The sequence below is a fragment of the Cicer arietinum genome, chromosome 3 (assembly GCF_000331145.2).
Source record: "Cicer arietinum cultivar CDC Frontier isolate Library 1 chromosome 3, Cicar.CDCFrontier_v2.0, whole genome shotgun sequence".
Lineage (NCBI taxonomy): Eukaryota > Viridiplantae > Streptophyta > Magnoliopsida > Fabales > Fabaceae > Cicer > Cicer arietinum.
The window spans coordinates 48,110,364-48,123,231 of NC_021162.2; the positions used below are offsets into that span (position 1 = coordinate 48,110,364).

A 12,868-nucleotide genomic window follows, 5' to 3' on the forward strand; every position below is an offset into this window, starting at 1 on the left:
GGGGGGGTGAATATGATAAGAAAGAAATTAAAATTGGTACATCTATGAAAGAAAGTGAACAAGAAAAGTTGATTAAACTTTTATTTGACTATATGGATGTCTTGGCCTGGTCATATTAGAATATGTATGGGCTAGATACTAACATATTTGAACACAAGGTATCGCTCAAGCTTGAATTTACTCCAATTAAACAAAAATTGAGGAAGATGAATATGTCACTTAAAATTAGAAAAGAGGTCAAGAAAAAATTTGACGTTGGTTTCTTAGCGGTGGAGAAATATCCTCAATGGATTGATAATATTGTCCCAGTTCCAAAAAAGAATGGAAAGGTTCGAATGTGTGTTGATTATCAAGATTTAAATAAAGTCGATCCTAAAGATGATTTCCCTTTACCTCATATTGATGTCTTGGTGGATAGCACTGCTCAATACTCTCTTTTTTCCTTCATTAGTGGTTTCTCAGAGTACAATCAAATCAAGATGGCTCCCGAGGATATGGAAAAACTACATTCATTACACAATGGAAAACTTTCTGCTATAAAGTGATGCCATTTGGGTTAAAGAATGTTGGGGCAACCTATCAAAGATGTATTGTAAATTTGTTTCATCACATGATGTATAAAGAGATAGAGGTTTATATGGATGATATGACTGTGAGACTAAAGAAGTCCAGACCCCGTTGAAAACTTGCTAAATGCACTTTTGGTGTGAAATTAGGCAAGTTACTTGGGTTTATCGTTAGTCAAAAAGGGATAGAAGTGGACTTAGATAAGGTAAGAGCAATACAAGAAATGTTGGCTCCATGCATGGAAAAGAAGTATGTGGCTTCTTGGATAGATTGAATTACATTGTTAGGTTCATATGACATCTCACTGCAACATGCGAGCCAATTTTAAAGTTGTTGTACAAAGACCAAAAGGTTGAATGAAATGAGAATTGTCAAAAAGTTTTTGAGAAGATTAAGCAGTATTTGTTAAAACCTCCAATTTTGGTGCCTCTGGTTCCTCGAAAACCACTTATTATGTACTTACAATACTTGACAGATCAATGGGTTGTGTACTAGGGCAACATGATGGATCTGGTAAAAAGGAGCACGCCGTTTATTATTTTAGAAAAAGTTTACCAATTGTGAAACAAGATATTCATTGCTAGAACGAACATGTTGCACATTAGCATGGGTTGTTTGTTGATTGAGGCAATGCATGTTATGTCATACAACTTGATTAGTGTCTATGGACTTAATGAAGTACATGTTTTAGAAACCTGCTTTTACAGGAAGGGTTGTTCGTTCCTAGATGTTGTTGTTGGAATACGACCTGCTCAAATTGGCATTGGTTTATCCTAGTAGCTATTGACTATTTCACAAAATGGGTCAAACTTGTTTCTTATCCCAATGTGATGAGGAGCGTAGTTGTCAGATTCATCAAAACATAATTTATTTGTCGATATGGCAACATGATGAATCTGATAAAAAGAAGCATGCCATTTATTATTTGAGCAAAAAGTTTATCAATTGTGAAACAAGATGTTCACTGCTAGAACGAGCATGTTGCGCATTAGCATGAGCTGCTCGATTGAGGCAATACATGTTATGTCATACAACTTGATTGGTGTCTAAAATGGACCTGATTAAGTACATTTTTTAGAAACCTACTCTTACAGGAAGAATTGCCCATTGGCAGATGTTTTTGTCAGAATTCCCTCGACCAGAGTCTTGATGGAAACAAAACTAGAAGAGGTAGAGTGAGTTCAATCACAATTTGGCCAATTGAATCTTAGAGAAGAAAAAAGAATGATAACTCTGTGTCATGGTCACCTATATCATTTACATTTTTGTCTTTCTAGACATCAATGACCAATCCAAACACAATCATTTTTATTCATGTAAATCTATGCACCAATAACCAACATAGAAACAATCATTTTTCATTTTTGCCAATCATTTGTTTATTTTTCATTACATATCACATCCTTATTTGTTTTCGAATGACTACTTTTGCATCACACATGCTCTTGCATTAAGAATTAATCTACTTTCAAAATTTAGATATTTATATTTAATTATGTTTAACAACGATAATATTCATATTTTCTAATAGATATAATTAAATAAGAACAATACCTCAATTTTGTCTAACCATTTAAAAATAATTCAAAAAAAAAGTAAGAATATGTTTAATAAATATTTTGCACTTATTATTATTAAAGTTTAAAAATTGTCATGTTATAAATCTAGTCGAATTTTGGATTTATATGGGTTTCCATTACATTACATTTAACATAAAACATAAATAAAAAAACCAAAAGAAGTGTTTCTCGTCTTGCTGCACGCCTTATATTTTTATTTTCTCCTTTCTTTCATTTCCTCCTTTTTGCAAACGCCCCTTCCCCTATTTATTTAGTTATATATTTATTTATTTTTTATTTTTGAATAAGGTTATTATTTTTACTACTTGTACTTTCAATAAAAAAAATAAGTCACATTTTTTTCCTAATTATACGAGGTTTCTTAATTTTTTTTACAAAATAATACAAAATTGATAACTTAATTTTATCTCATGAACACACAGATTTATCATTTGAGTCTATATATTGAGAATAAAAATCACTAGAGTTTTTCTTGAACTAAAGATAAAATAAAAAAAGAGAAACAGAGAGTGTGAGAAGGAGAAAAGAAACAATATAGTAAAGGAAGAAGAAAATACACAACAAGGTATTCTAAATCTCTTTAATATTAAATATTCTATATATATAAATTTTTTTTTACTGTTTCATACAAATACAAAAAGCTATATTCATGGTCTTCATATCTCGTATTGTCATTCTTATTTTTTTTTCACTCCTCCAATATTCATCTGTTAACCCAAACAAATGAATAAGAATGAAAATTTCATAAAAAAGTTAATAATAAATATTATTTTTAAGTTCAATTCCATTTTACTCTTTCTTAAAATTTGAGGTTTAACTTTTTAATTTCTCCTAAAAAACAAAAAAAAAATATTAACAATAAATATTGAAAATGATTAAGATGAGACATCTTTTAAATCTTAGATATTTATAACATCTGAATTGTGACAACTTGATGATATTAAATTTTAAAATAATAATTATATTTTAATAAAATTTGATTGATAAAAATATGACATCTTGTTAGTCCTAGGTTAAAACGCATGAGTTGTGACAACTTTGTGATCTTAAACATTTTCAACTAAATTCAAACAAACAATCAAACATATTAATCAAAATCAATTTCTCAGACCCAAGGTCCTTTTCCTTTATCAAATCAACAACCTGTTGTAACTAAATTCAAATTTCCGCAACAAAATGCATTTCTTTAAAAGTAATTAACAAATTCGTATTTTCTATCCAAGAATTGTGTAGCTTTGATTTCTACATCGCACTTGGAGATACGTAGGAGTAAGATCACACTCTTGTCAAGCACAATAATAACTTTTTTTCTCTGTTTTTTTAAAAGACACTTTATTTCAAAATCACATTAAAAAAAATTATTATATTCACATTTTAATAATAAGGAGAAATGAATATATTTAAGTTAACATTAATTTTCTCAATTAATTACGGGCAACCGTTTTTAACGGATGTCGTAAGATGCTAATATATTTCCTGCGTATAATCGACTCTCGAATTCTAAATTTGATTTCAAAGATAATTTTTTATGGGTTTCCCAATATTTTCCTTGTTTGAAATAAACTTTGGTGACGACTTTATTAAATTCGAGAAACACTCGAAATTTTAGGTCGCGACATTTACTCAAACACTGTAAAGCTCATAATGAATAAAGAGAGGAAAGAAGTAAATCACACAGAGATTTATACTAGTTCAACACCAAACCAGTAGCTACGTCTAGTCCCTTCACCCAAAAGAATTTTCTCAAATAATTCAAACCAAATTACAACACTTAACCTCAACTAGTTAAGTCTTCACAACTTCTAGTTTGCACCTACAAACCGTTGAGGAAAAATAGTCACTACCAGGCTAGGTTGCAAATGAATGAGGTTGGATTTTTTTTGAAAAGTATATCTCAAGAATTTCTTTACAATGTATTACTTTTATATTTTTCTTTCTTAGTACCTAGATAAATTTTGAATGATTGCAAAATGTTGTAGGGCTTATTGTGTTGCCTGTAAATGTGGTGCATTGTATTTCTTTTGTGAAGTAAGGAAACATGTCATTTTATATAGTTCTTCATGGTAAGGTATGTGTTTTTAAGGGTAAGGTCTGTATACTTTCTTTCATAAATATATCTTGTATCTTCATGAGTTTCAGCAATTGAGCCGTTGATAATAAATTTATTCGTTGAGCTCAGAACCGAGTCCCAAAAATCATTCCTCGTAACTTGAATGAAATTAGAGGAAATAGAGTGGTAATGGATCAAAAGATATGATAATTAGAGCATTGTCTTATAGACCATTGGAGCATGGAGGTTTTGGATGATCACTAGAGGATGTGCATAGCTTGTCTTCTCAAAGGATTAACTGTCATCAATATAATTTACTCTCATAAGAATGTTGACTTCTTTGGAGCCGTTGACATTATCAGAAGAGTTGAATTTTTCAGAACGTTGACTTCTTCGTGAATGTTGATTGTGCATTGAATTTCTCTAGAGGCAAATAAATCAAACACTAGACGTAGTCAGTAGAGGCAACTTAGTCAGATGCTTGCTTGCATCTCTAGAGGCAACTGAGTCAGATGCTTGCTTGCATCTCCATAGACAATTGTGTTAGACGTTTGCTTGCATCTCCAAAGACAACTGAGTCAAACTATTGTTTGTTCCTACAAACGCGTGTATCACTAAACTTAGAAATGTAGAACATAGAAGCAGAGACTTGGTGTTTATTTGTATTAACCTAATAATCAGATGATATATCATAATATCCTACACAAACACTTGATCTTATCTTACTTTTAACATCACCAGCTAACTTCCATAGCCTATAGACCACTAAATAGTAAGTTTTCTAGGTTAATCCATTTTACTAATTATTGGTTTAATGAATAATTACATAATTATTGATTTAATGAATAATTAAATGATTTCCTTAAGAAACAAACATGTGCATCATAACAATAGTTCCTCTAAATTCAAGTATTATCATCTACATATTACACCATGTTTAGTTTCTCAAGTATATACATAATATGGTAACAAAACTTTAATGAATAAGCCATATGTTTATTCTTGGTCCAAAAGATGTATAATTTCTCAAAAGCTAAAGTTGCACATAAATATGAGAAAACATCACAATATAAGAGTTTTATTAATGTATTGTATGTACACAATCATAAAGAGGAACCGATTTCCATTTTTCCTACATGATCTTTGAATGTCAATGGTGACATGCCCTTAGTCAACAGATTAACAATCGTCAAATCGGTGCTACTGTGTTTACTTCGACATCCATTTTGTTGTTCTTAGCCAAAAAAATAGTAGTTGAGTTATTGCATAAAATTTTCAAAGGCCTAGAAATAGAACCTACAATTTTAAGCCTTAAAATAAAACTTTTTTAAGTCATAGACCATGAGAAATAGCCTTAAAACAAAAGACCAACTCAACTTCCATTATAGAAGTAGCAACTAAGATTTTCTTAACACTTCTCCACGAAATAGATCCACTAACCATCAAAAAATGTATCCTGATGTTAATTTGTGAGAATCAACACAACCGACAATGTTATAATCTGAATAATCGATCACGTCTAGATTGTCCGTATGCCTGTACACAAGTATGTAATCTTTGGTTCCTTGAAGGTACCTCAACACTTTCTTTGTAGCTTTCCATTGGTAAATATCGGGATTACTCTAATATCTTCCCAAGATTCTAATAGAAAATGTAATGTCGGGCCTTGTGCATTCTTGAGCATGCATAAGGCTTCCAACAATAGAAGCATAAGGAATGTTCTTCATTTGTTCTCGCTCAAAGTCATTCTTAGGGCATTTGTTCAAATTAAACTTATCACCCTTCACAATGGGAGCAACACTTGGTGAACCATATTTCATAAGAAATCTCTCTAGACCCTTATTGATATAGATTTCCCGTGCTATACCTAAAATACCTCGAGATTTATCTTTATGGATCTTAATGCTAATGCATAAGATGCCTCATCCACATCCTTCATATCAAAGTTTTTAGAGAGAAGTTGCTTCATCTCATGCAACAAACCCTTATAATTTGAAGCAAGCAAAATATCATTCACACATAGAACAAGAAAACAAATTTTACTTCCACTAACCTTCTGGTGTATGCATTGATCAATGAGATTTTCAACAAATCCAAATGAAGATATTGTCCCATGAAATTTTAAGACAGCATTGACGAGATACTTGTTTTAAATCATATATGGATTTCTTAAGTTTGCAAACCAAATTCTCACCATCACTAGAGGAGAAACATTTAAGTTGTTTCATATAAACTTCATCCTCCAAATCATCAATAAGAAAAGTTGTTTTCACATCCATTTGATTCAACTCAAGATCAAATTTGCAACTAGTGCCAATATGACACAAATACAACATTTCTTATATATAGGAGTGAAGGTCTTTGTGTAATCAATTCACTCTTTCTGAGTAAATCTCTTAGTAACGAGTTCGATCCTATATCTATCAACGTCTAATAAATCTTTCATAGTCTTAAAGACCCATTTCCAACCAATGGTCTTTGTTCCATTAGATAACTCAAATATAGATAGAGAATCTTTTCAAACTATTTATCTCTTAAATATTTCAAAACATATTTATTTGTAACATACAATACATATAAATTAAGTTCAATAATAGAATTATTATTATTAATAATAATAATGTAGATGATACATATACATTTTATATATAAGTGTTTAATAAAACCTTTTTTTTTGTCTATTTAATAAACCTTTCTAAAATAAAATATTTAAAATATTTTTTAAATTCTATAAAAATATTTTTTAACCACAAAAAACTATCCTAAATAGCTCATCAACAAGACATTTATATAATTTAATCCAACATAATTGAGCTACAGTGCATAGACCACAATATATCAAAAAGTATCATAATATACATGCACAAAATATATAGTAAGTTCCATTAAAATTTAAAGAAATACCATTGTTGAAAAAAAAAATTACATTGTGAATTAATCACATTTTTTAGATCTAATATTTAATTTATAAAATCACCTACATAATTTTATAATTTGTAAAAGATTTATGAACTCATTAATAAATTTTAATAATAATGAATATATATGATTTATCAACAAAAATAATAATTAACGTGTACTGGGTGGGATGATTTGTAAAAGTAAAATAAAATGTATGAGTAGGATCCGACCCGCCAAGCCAAGTCCTTGAGCTTTGTGAAAGGCAAAAACCAAGAAGCGCAAACCAACGCCGTTTCAATGGCTTCACTCTTTCAATTACTCCTCCTAAATCAGAGGCGCTCCCTCTGCACCAAAGTCCCCACTTCGAAATGGAAAGTGAAGCAAGTCACTACCTCCAACTTCAACGAATCTTTGGAAGAGATAAAAATCCACATCTCTTCTTCCGACTTCATCGCCATATCAATGGAAAAGACCGGTTCTTCTTTGGTGACTCCGTGGCACCGCGTTCAACCCTTTGACACGGCTGAAACTGCTTATCTTAAGGCTAGTCACTCCGCCCAGCGATTTCAGTTGCTTCAGTTCGCAGTCTGCCCGTTTTCTGTTACGGACTCTAACAACCTCGTTGCTCACCCGTGAGTTCCCTTTCTTTTTATTTGTTTAGAGAATTAGGTTTGGATAAACAATATAATTAAGCACTTCTAGTATAAACATTTATCATATATATATATATAAGTGTTATGTATAAGTTATTTCCACAATAAAATATAATCTGCAGTCAAAATGTTTTCATTTAAGTTATACCATGTTTTTATGAGCTGTTTTTTTTAAACTCTTCTAAATAGTAAATAGTGTCACAAGTGTATATGTATTGAATGTAACGGTTGTTGTTAAATGGTTGCCATGGTGGAATGACGTGGCAGTTTGTGAAGAGATGCTCGCCATGGAGGTACAATAGGCCGCGCTGGTGTGTTTATATGCCAGATTTTTAGCCTTATGCCATCGACATCATTGGCATTGTAATTACATGTACTGGTGTTTGTTTGCTAGACATGCTTTTAATTTGAAATAATTAGAAATGATTGAATATAACTATATGTATTGGTGTTGTGTCTGTAGACATGTGTCGGAGACCAGACCTGCATTCAATATGGAGAAAAGATAATTGACATTATTCTTGCGGAAAAAAAGTGGCAGGACTGTCATTATTCTTAAGAATGTAAATTTCTAAAGTTCACCTAATTTCTAATACAACCAAGTGTTGATGATTTTAATTTTAATAATCCAAAGCTAGCACACACATTAGTTTGTGATAAACAGTAGGACTATGGACTATTTGTTGTTCTAAAGAATCAAAGTGCAGATTTTACATTCTCTGGAACTAATTTCTTGTTGCCAAATTTTCTAGTAGATACTTTGCGCTTCACTCTTTCTATGACTTATCAAAATTGTGTTTATTGTGTAGGTATAATTTTCTTTTGTTTCCAAGGGATGAGTTGAAGCTGGGTATGCCTGCTTACAGTTTTTTTTGCCAGACATCTCATCTAACGTCCATGGCTTGCCAGGGTTTTGATTTCAATGCTAGCATATATGAAGGTGTGAGGTTTTGTTCTACTTTGTGTTTTTATTCTCCTCTCTAGATTTCTAATGGGATGGCGTATAGAAACAACTTATATTGAGCTTATGAAGAGTTTCCCTTTATTCTTTCTTCCAGTGTAGAAACAGGTTATAAATAAGCACTTATACAATAAGTTTAAGTCCTTTGTTTATCCAAACTCCTCGAGAAGTGTGAAATATACCCTTATATGTTATTTAGTTTACTGAGCTAATAAACAAAAATAGAACCTTCATTCATATGTTTTCTAATGTTTCTTGTTTTAAATATGGATAATTTGGAGAAAGGGGTTGGATTTGTGTTGGCACTGTATTGCTGTAGTGTTCTGTTGCATGTTAATATCCATGCTACTGTAGTTGCTTATGTGATGAGTTAGTAAAAACTAAATTGGAAGTTTCTTCTGTCTTTTCCGGTATAAGTCATAAGTGCAAGTAAAAAGGCAAAAAGGTAGAGATTTCGCAATATAAAGAAAAAGTATGCTATGTGAAATGTCAATTGAGTATCTACGATTCTGTTACTTATGTCCTAAGACCTATGATCCATTTAAATTCATGCAACAGGCATATCATATTTGTCCAGAGCACAAGAGTCAGCTGCTAAAGTACGTTTAGGGACTAATTCTCCATCTCTTGGTGTGATGAAATCTTCTTCACCCCCTACCATTGCTGATTCAGTTTTTGTCGAGAGGATCAGATTACGGATTAAACATTGGAGAAATTCATGTAAAAAATCTGGCACAAAGACAAGCAAAGATGGTACGAAAATCTACAGTACAATTTTGTTCAATAAGAATTTTCTTAGGTTCTCCTTTCGTTCTTTAACAGTCATTTTGTGCAGAAGAAATTATCATCTCTCTTAGGAACATTGTCCTGGGTAGCGAACTGTTCAAATCAAGACCGTGCTTGACTATAGATGTTTGCAGCGAACGTCAAGTGCAGCTAATTCTTGAGGTATGATGGACTTAATAAAGTCTTAATTTCTTTAATTTGAATTATACAGCTTTGATCTTCTCACAATCGATTGGCGTGCCAACCTGGTTGGGATCTCGGTTCCTACAGTGATGCCATGATTGGTATAATTGAATTAACTTTTATTCATTGGTTCTTTTGTTCTCTGGTTTGTATGTATGTAGATGTTAGTAGACTTCTCAGATGACTTCCTTCCTTTGGTGATCCCTTCAAAAGGTGGGACCACTCAGGCAGTACGTATTGTTTTAGCGAATTCAAAAGAAGATAAGGAATTTATGGAGGTAATAAGATTTTTTTTCTCTTTGTCGGTTCCTCATTAAGTTTTACTTCGGATATAATTTTGGATTTGCGCTGCAGAGAGAGGTTCATAGTTTGGAAGAGAAGGAGAGCAAGAAAATTCGTGGATTTCGAGAGGTGATCGATTTGATTTCCGCTTCACAGAAACCTGTTATCTCCCACAATTGCCTTAATGGTGTTTCTCTTATATAAATGGAAATTTCTCAACTTAGTTCTAGTATACTCACCTGGTTTACTCTCTTTCATTTATTAACCACTTTATTGATTTATGTAGATTGTACATTTATTCATTCAAAATTCATTGTGCCACTTCCATCAGAAGTAGATGAATTTGAGAGCTCCATGCACATGATTTTCCCCAAAGTGCTCGACATGATTTATTTGATGAAGAAAAGTGGAACCATGAGAAAAGTTACCAACATACGCAATGCGTTAACCTTCTTGAACACTCATTTCTTTGCACCAGTTGATATGGAAATTCCCGACCAAGGTCAGTCACTCTACCTCTTGATGTCCCATGCAAAATATAGAAGCTTTCTTATACAGTTATTTCATTCATGTCATCTTGCAAACTTTGTCGGAAGCTTCACGATCAACTCTTTATAACTTGCATGCTGTCAATATTTAGGGACATGCCAAGCTTTGTTCTCATACATTAATGATAATCGTCAGTGTTGTCAATCGCGGATCACGGAAAATAGTTATTCGTTCAAAAGCTGCTACACAAAGTGTTATAGTGTCGCTATAGTTGCTATTTAACAACATTGATTACTGTAAACAAAATGTTGAATATAAAGAGTATTGAGAGGCATATTGTGAATAACCCGTGTGTTTCAACTACACAGCGGAATCTCTTTATATAGACACAGGGTATTAAATAACCCTAATTTACAGTAATGCTAACGGGCCAGAATACTTACATACTTACAGCCCATATATATTATTTACATTCTAATATAGTATTTAACACTCCCCCTCAAGCTGGAGCATATAAATCAAATGCACCTAGCTTGTTACATATATAACTAATTCTAGGACCTCGCAATGACTTTGTAAACACATCTGCTAACTGATCATTGGATTTGACAAAGCTGGTGATGATGTCACCTGATTCAATCTTTTCTCTAACAAAATGGCAGTCAATCTCAAGATGCTTGGTCCTCTCATGAAACACCGGATTCAAGGCAATGTGCAATGCAGCTTGATTATCACATATTAATGTCATTGTGCTAGTCTCTTCAAATTGAAGTTCTTTCAGTAACTGTTTCAGCCAGATGAGTTCACATGTTACTAGTGCCATGGCCCTGTATTCTGCCTCAGCGCTGGATCTTGCTACAACATTTTGTTTCTTACTCTTCCAAGATATTAAATTTCCTCCTATGAGTACACAATACCCGGAAGTTGATCGTCTATCTATGGGTGAGCCTGCCCAATCAGCATCTGAGTAGCCAATTATTTGAGTATGTCCTCTGTCTTCATAAATGAGACCTTTTCCAGGTGCACTTTTGATGTATTTAAGAATCCGGATTACAGCATCCATATGTTCTTGGCAAGGAGAATTTAAGAACTGACTTACCACACTGACAGCAAAGGAAATGTCAGGACGAGTGACTGTGAGATAGTTTAATTTTCCAACCAATCTCCTATATCTTCCTGAATCTGATAGAGGCTCCCCCTGATTGGGTAGGAGTTTGACATTTGGATCCATAGGAGTATCAACTGACTTGGCATTTAGTAGGCCGGTTTCTTCAAGGATATCCATAGCATATTTTCTTTGTGAAATTACAAGGCCATCCTTGGATTGAGCTACTTCAATACCCAGAAAATAACGGAGTTTACCAAGGTCTTTAGTCTGAAATTTATTTGAGAGATGTTGTTTTAACTGGAGTATTCCTTGCTGATCACTACCAGTTATAACAATGTCATCCACGTAAACAATAAGATAGATGCACCCTTGAGCTGAGTGATGATAAAATACAGAGTGATCGGCTTCACTGCGGATCATACCAAATTCTTGTACTACCGAGCTGAATCTGCCAAACCAAGCTCTAGGAGACTGTTTAAGACCATAAAGGGACCTGTGTAGCCGACAAACCATGTTGGAAGACTCCCCCTGAGCAACAAATCCTGGTGGTTGCTCCATATACACTTCCTCTTCAAAATCACCGTGCAAAAAGGCATTTTTAATGTCAAGCTGATGGAGGGGCCAATGTCTAATTGCTGCAATGGAGAAAAATAGTCTGACAGATGCCATTTTGGCAACCGGTGAGAATGTGTCACTGTAATCCAACCCAAAAATCTGAGTATATCCCTTGGCTACCAAACGAGCCTTAAATCGATCAATCTTACCATCAGGACCAACCTTCACTGTATAAAGCCAACGACACCCGACTACCGACTTCCCATGAGGTAGAGGTACCAATTCCCAAGTACCACTGCTTTGTAGAGCACACATCTCATCAAGCATTGCTTGCCTCCACTCAGGGTGGGATAATGCTTCACCTGTAGTTTTAGGAATAGAAACAGAAGACAAGGAGGACAAGCAAGTGTAATGTAAAGGAGAAAGACGATGATAACACAAATCAATATAATGAGGAGATGGATTACGGGTGGTGCGAATATCCTTACGAAGAGCAATAGGAAGGTCAGGCTCAGGTGGCAGGGCCGGATCCGGATGTGGCGTCGGAGGAGAGTCTGTAATGGGAGCAGGAACCGGCACAACAGAGGATAAGCGACGACGCTGATATGTTTGTAGTGGTCGTGGAGGTTGGGGGGCAGACTCGGCAGGTTCGATAGGAATATGAGTGGGTGGGAGAGGGATAACTACTTGAGGAGGTTCGGGATTAATGTCCTGATAGGGCTCAGTAGCTATATGGGTAGGTTTAAAATATTG

General features: G+C 33.5%; 1 protein-coding gene across 4 annotated transcripts in view; it reads left to right on the forward strand.

The window, feature by feature from the left end:
- Positions 1-7,306: 7,306 nt before the first annotated feature.
- Positions 7,307-12,868, forward strand: part of LOC101491106 (poly(A)-specific ribonuclease PARN-like) — a 9,334-nt gene continuing 3,772 nt past the window's right edge. The window contains exons 1-8 of one of the 4 annotated variants that reach the window (XM_027332985.2): positions 7,589-7,730; positions 8,215-8,314; positions 8,561-8,691; positions 9,271-9,465; positions 9,548-9,660; positions 9,843-9,959; positions 10,036-10,150; positions 10,250-10,465. In XM_027332985.2, coding sequence (XP_027188786.1) covers positions 8,313-8,314; positions 8,561-8,691; positions 9,271-9,465; positions 9,548-9,660; positions 9,843-9,959; positions 10,036-10,150; positions 10,250-10,465 — 889 coding nt within the window. In that variant the 5' untranslated portion in view covers positions 7,589-7,730; positions 8,215-8,312. Of the gene's footprint in view, positions 7,731-8,214; positions 8,315-8,560; positions 8,692-9,270; positions 9,466-9,547; positions 9,661-9,842; positions 9,960-10,035; positions 10,151-10,249; positions 10,466-12,868 lie in introns of all 4 variants that reach the window. The other 3 variants (XM_004492178.4, XM_027332984.2, XM_012713515.3) reach the window with 3 other exon arrangements.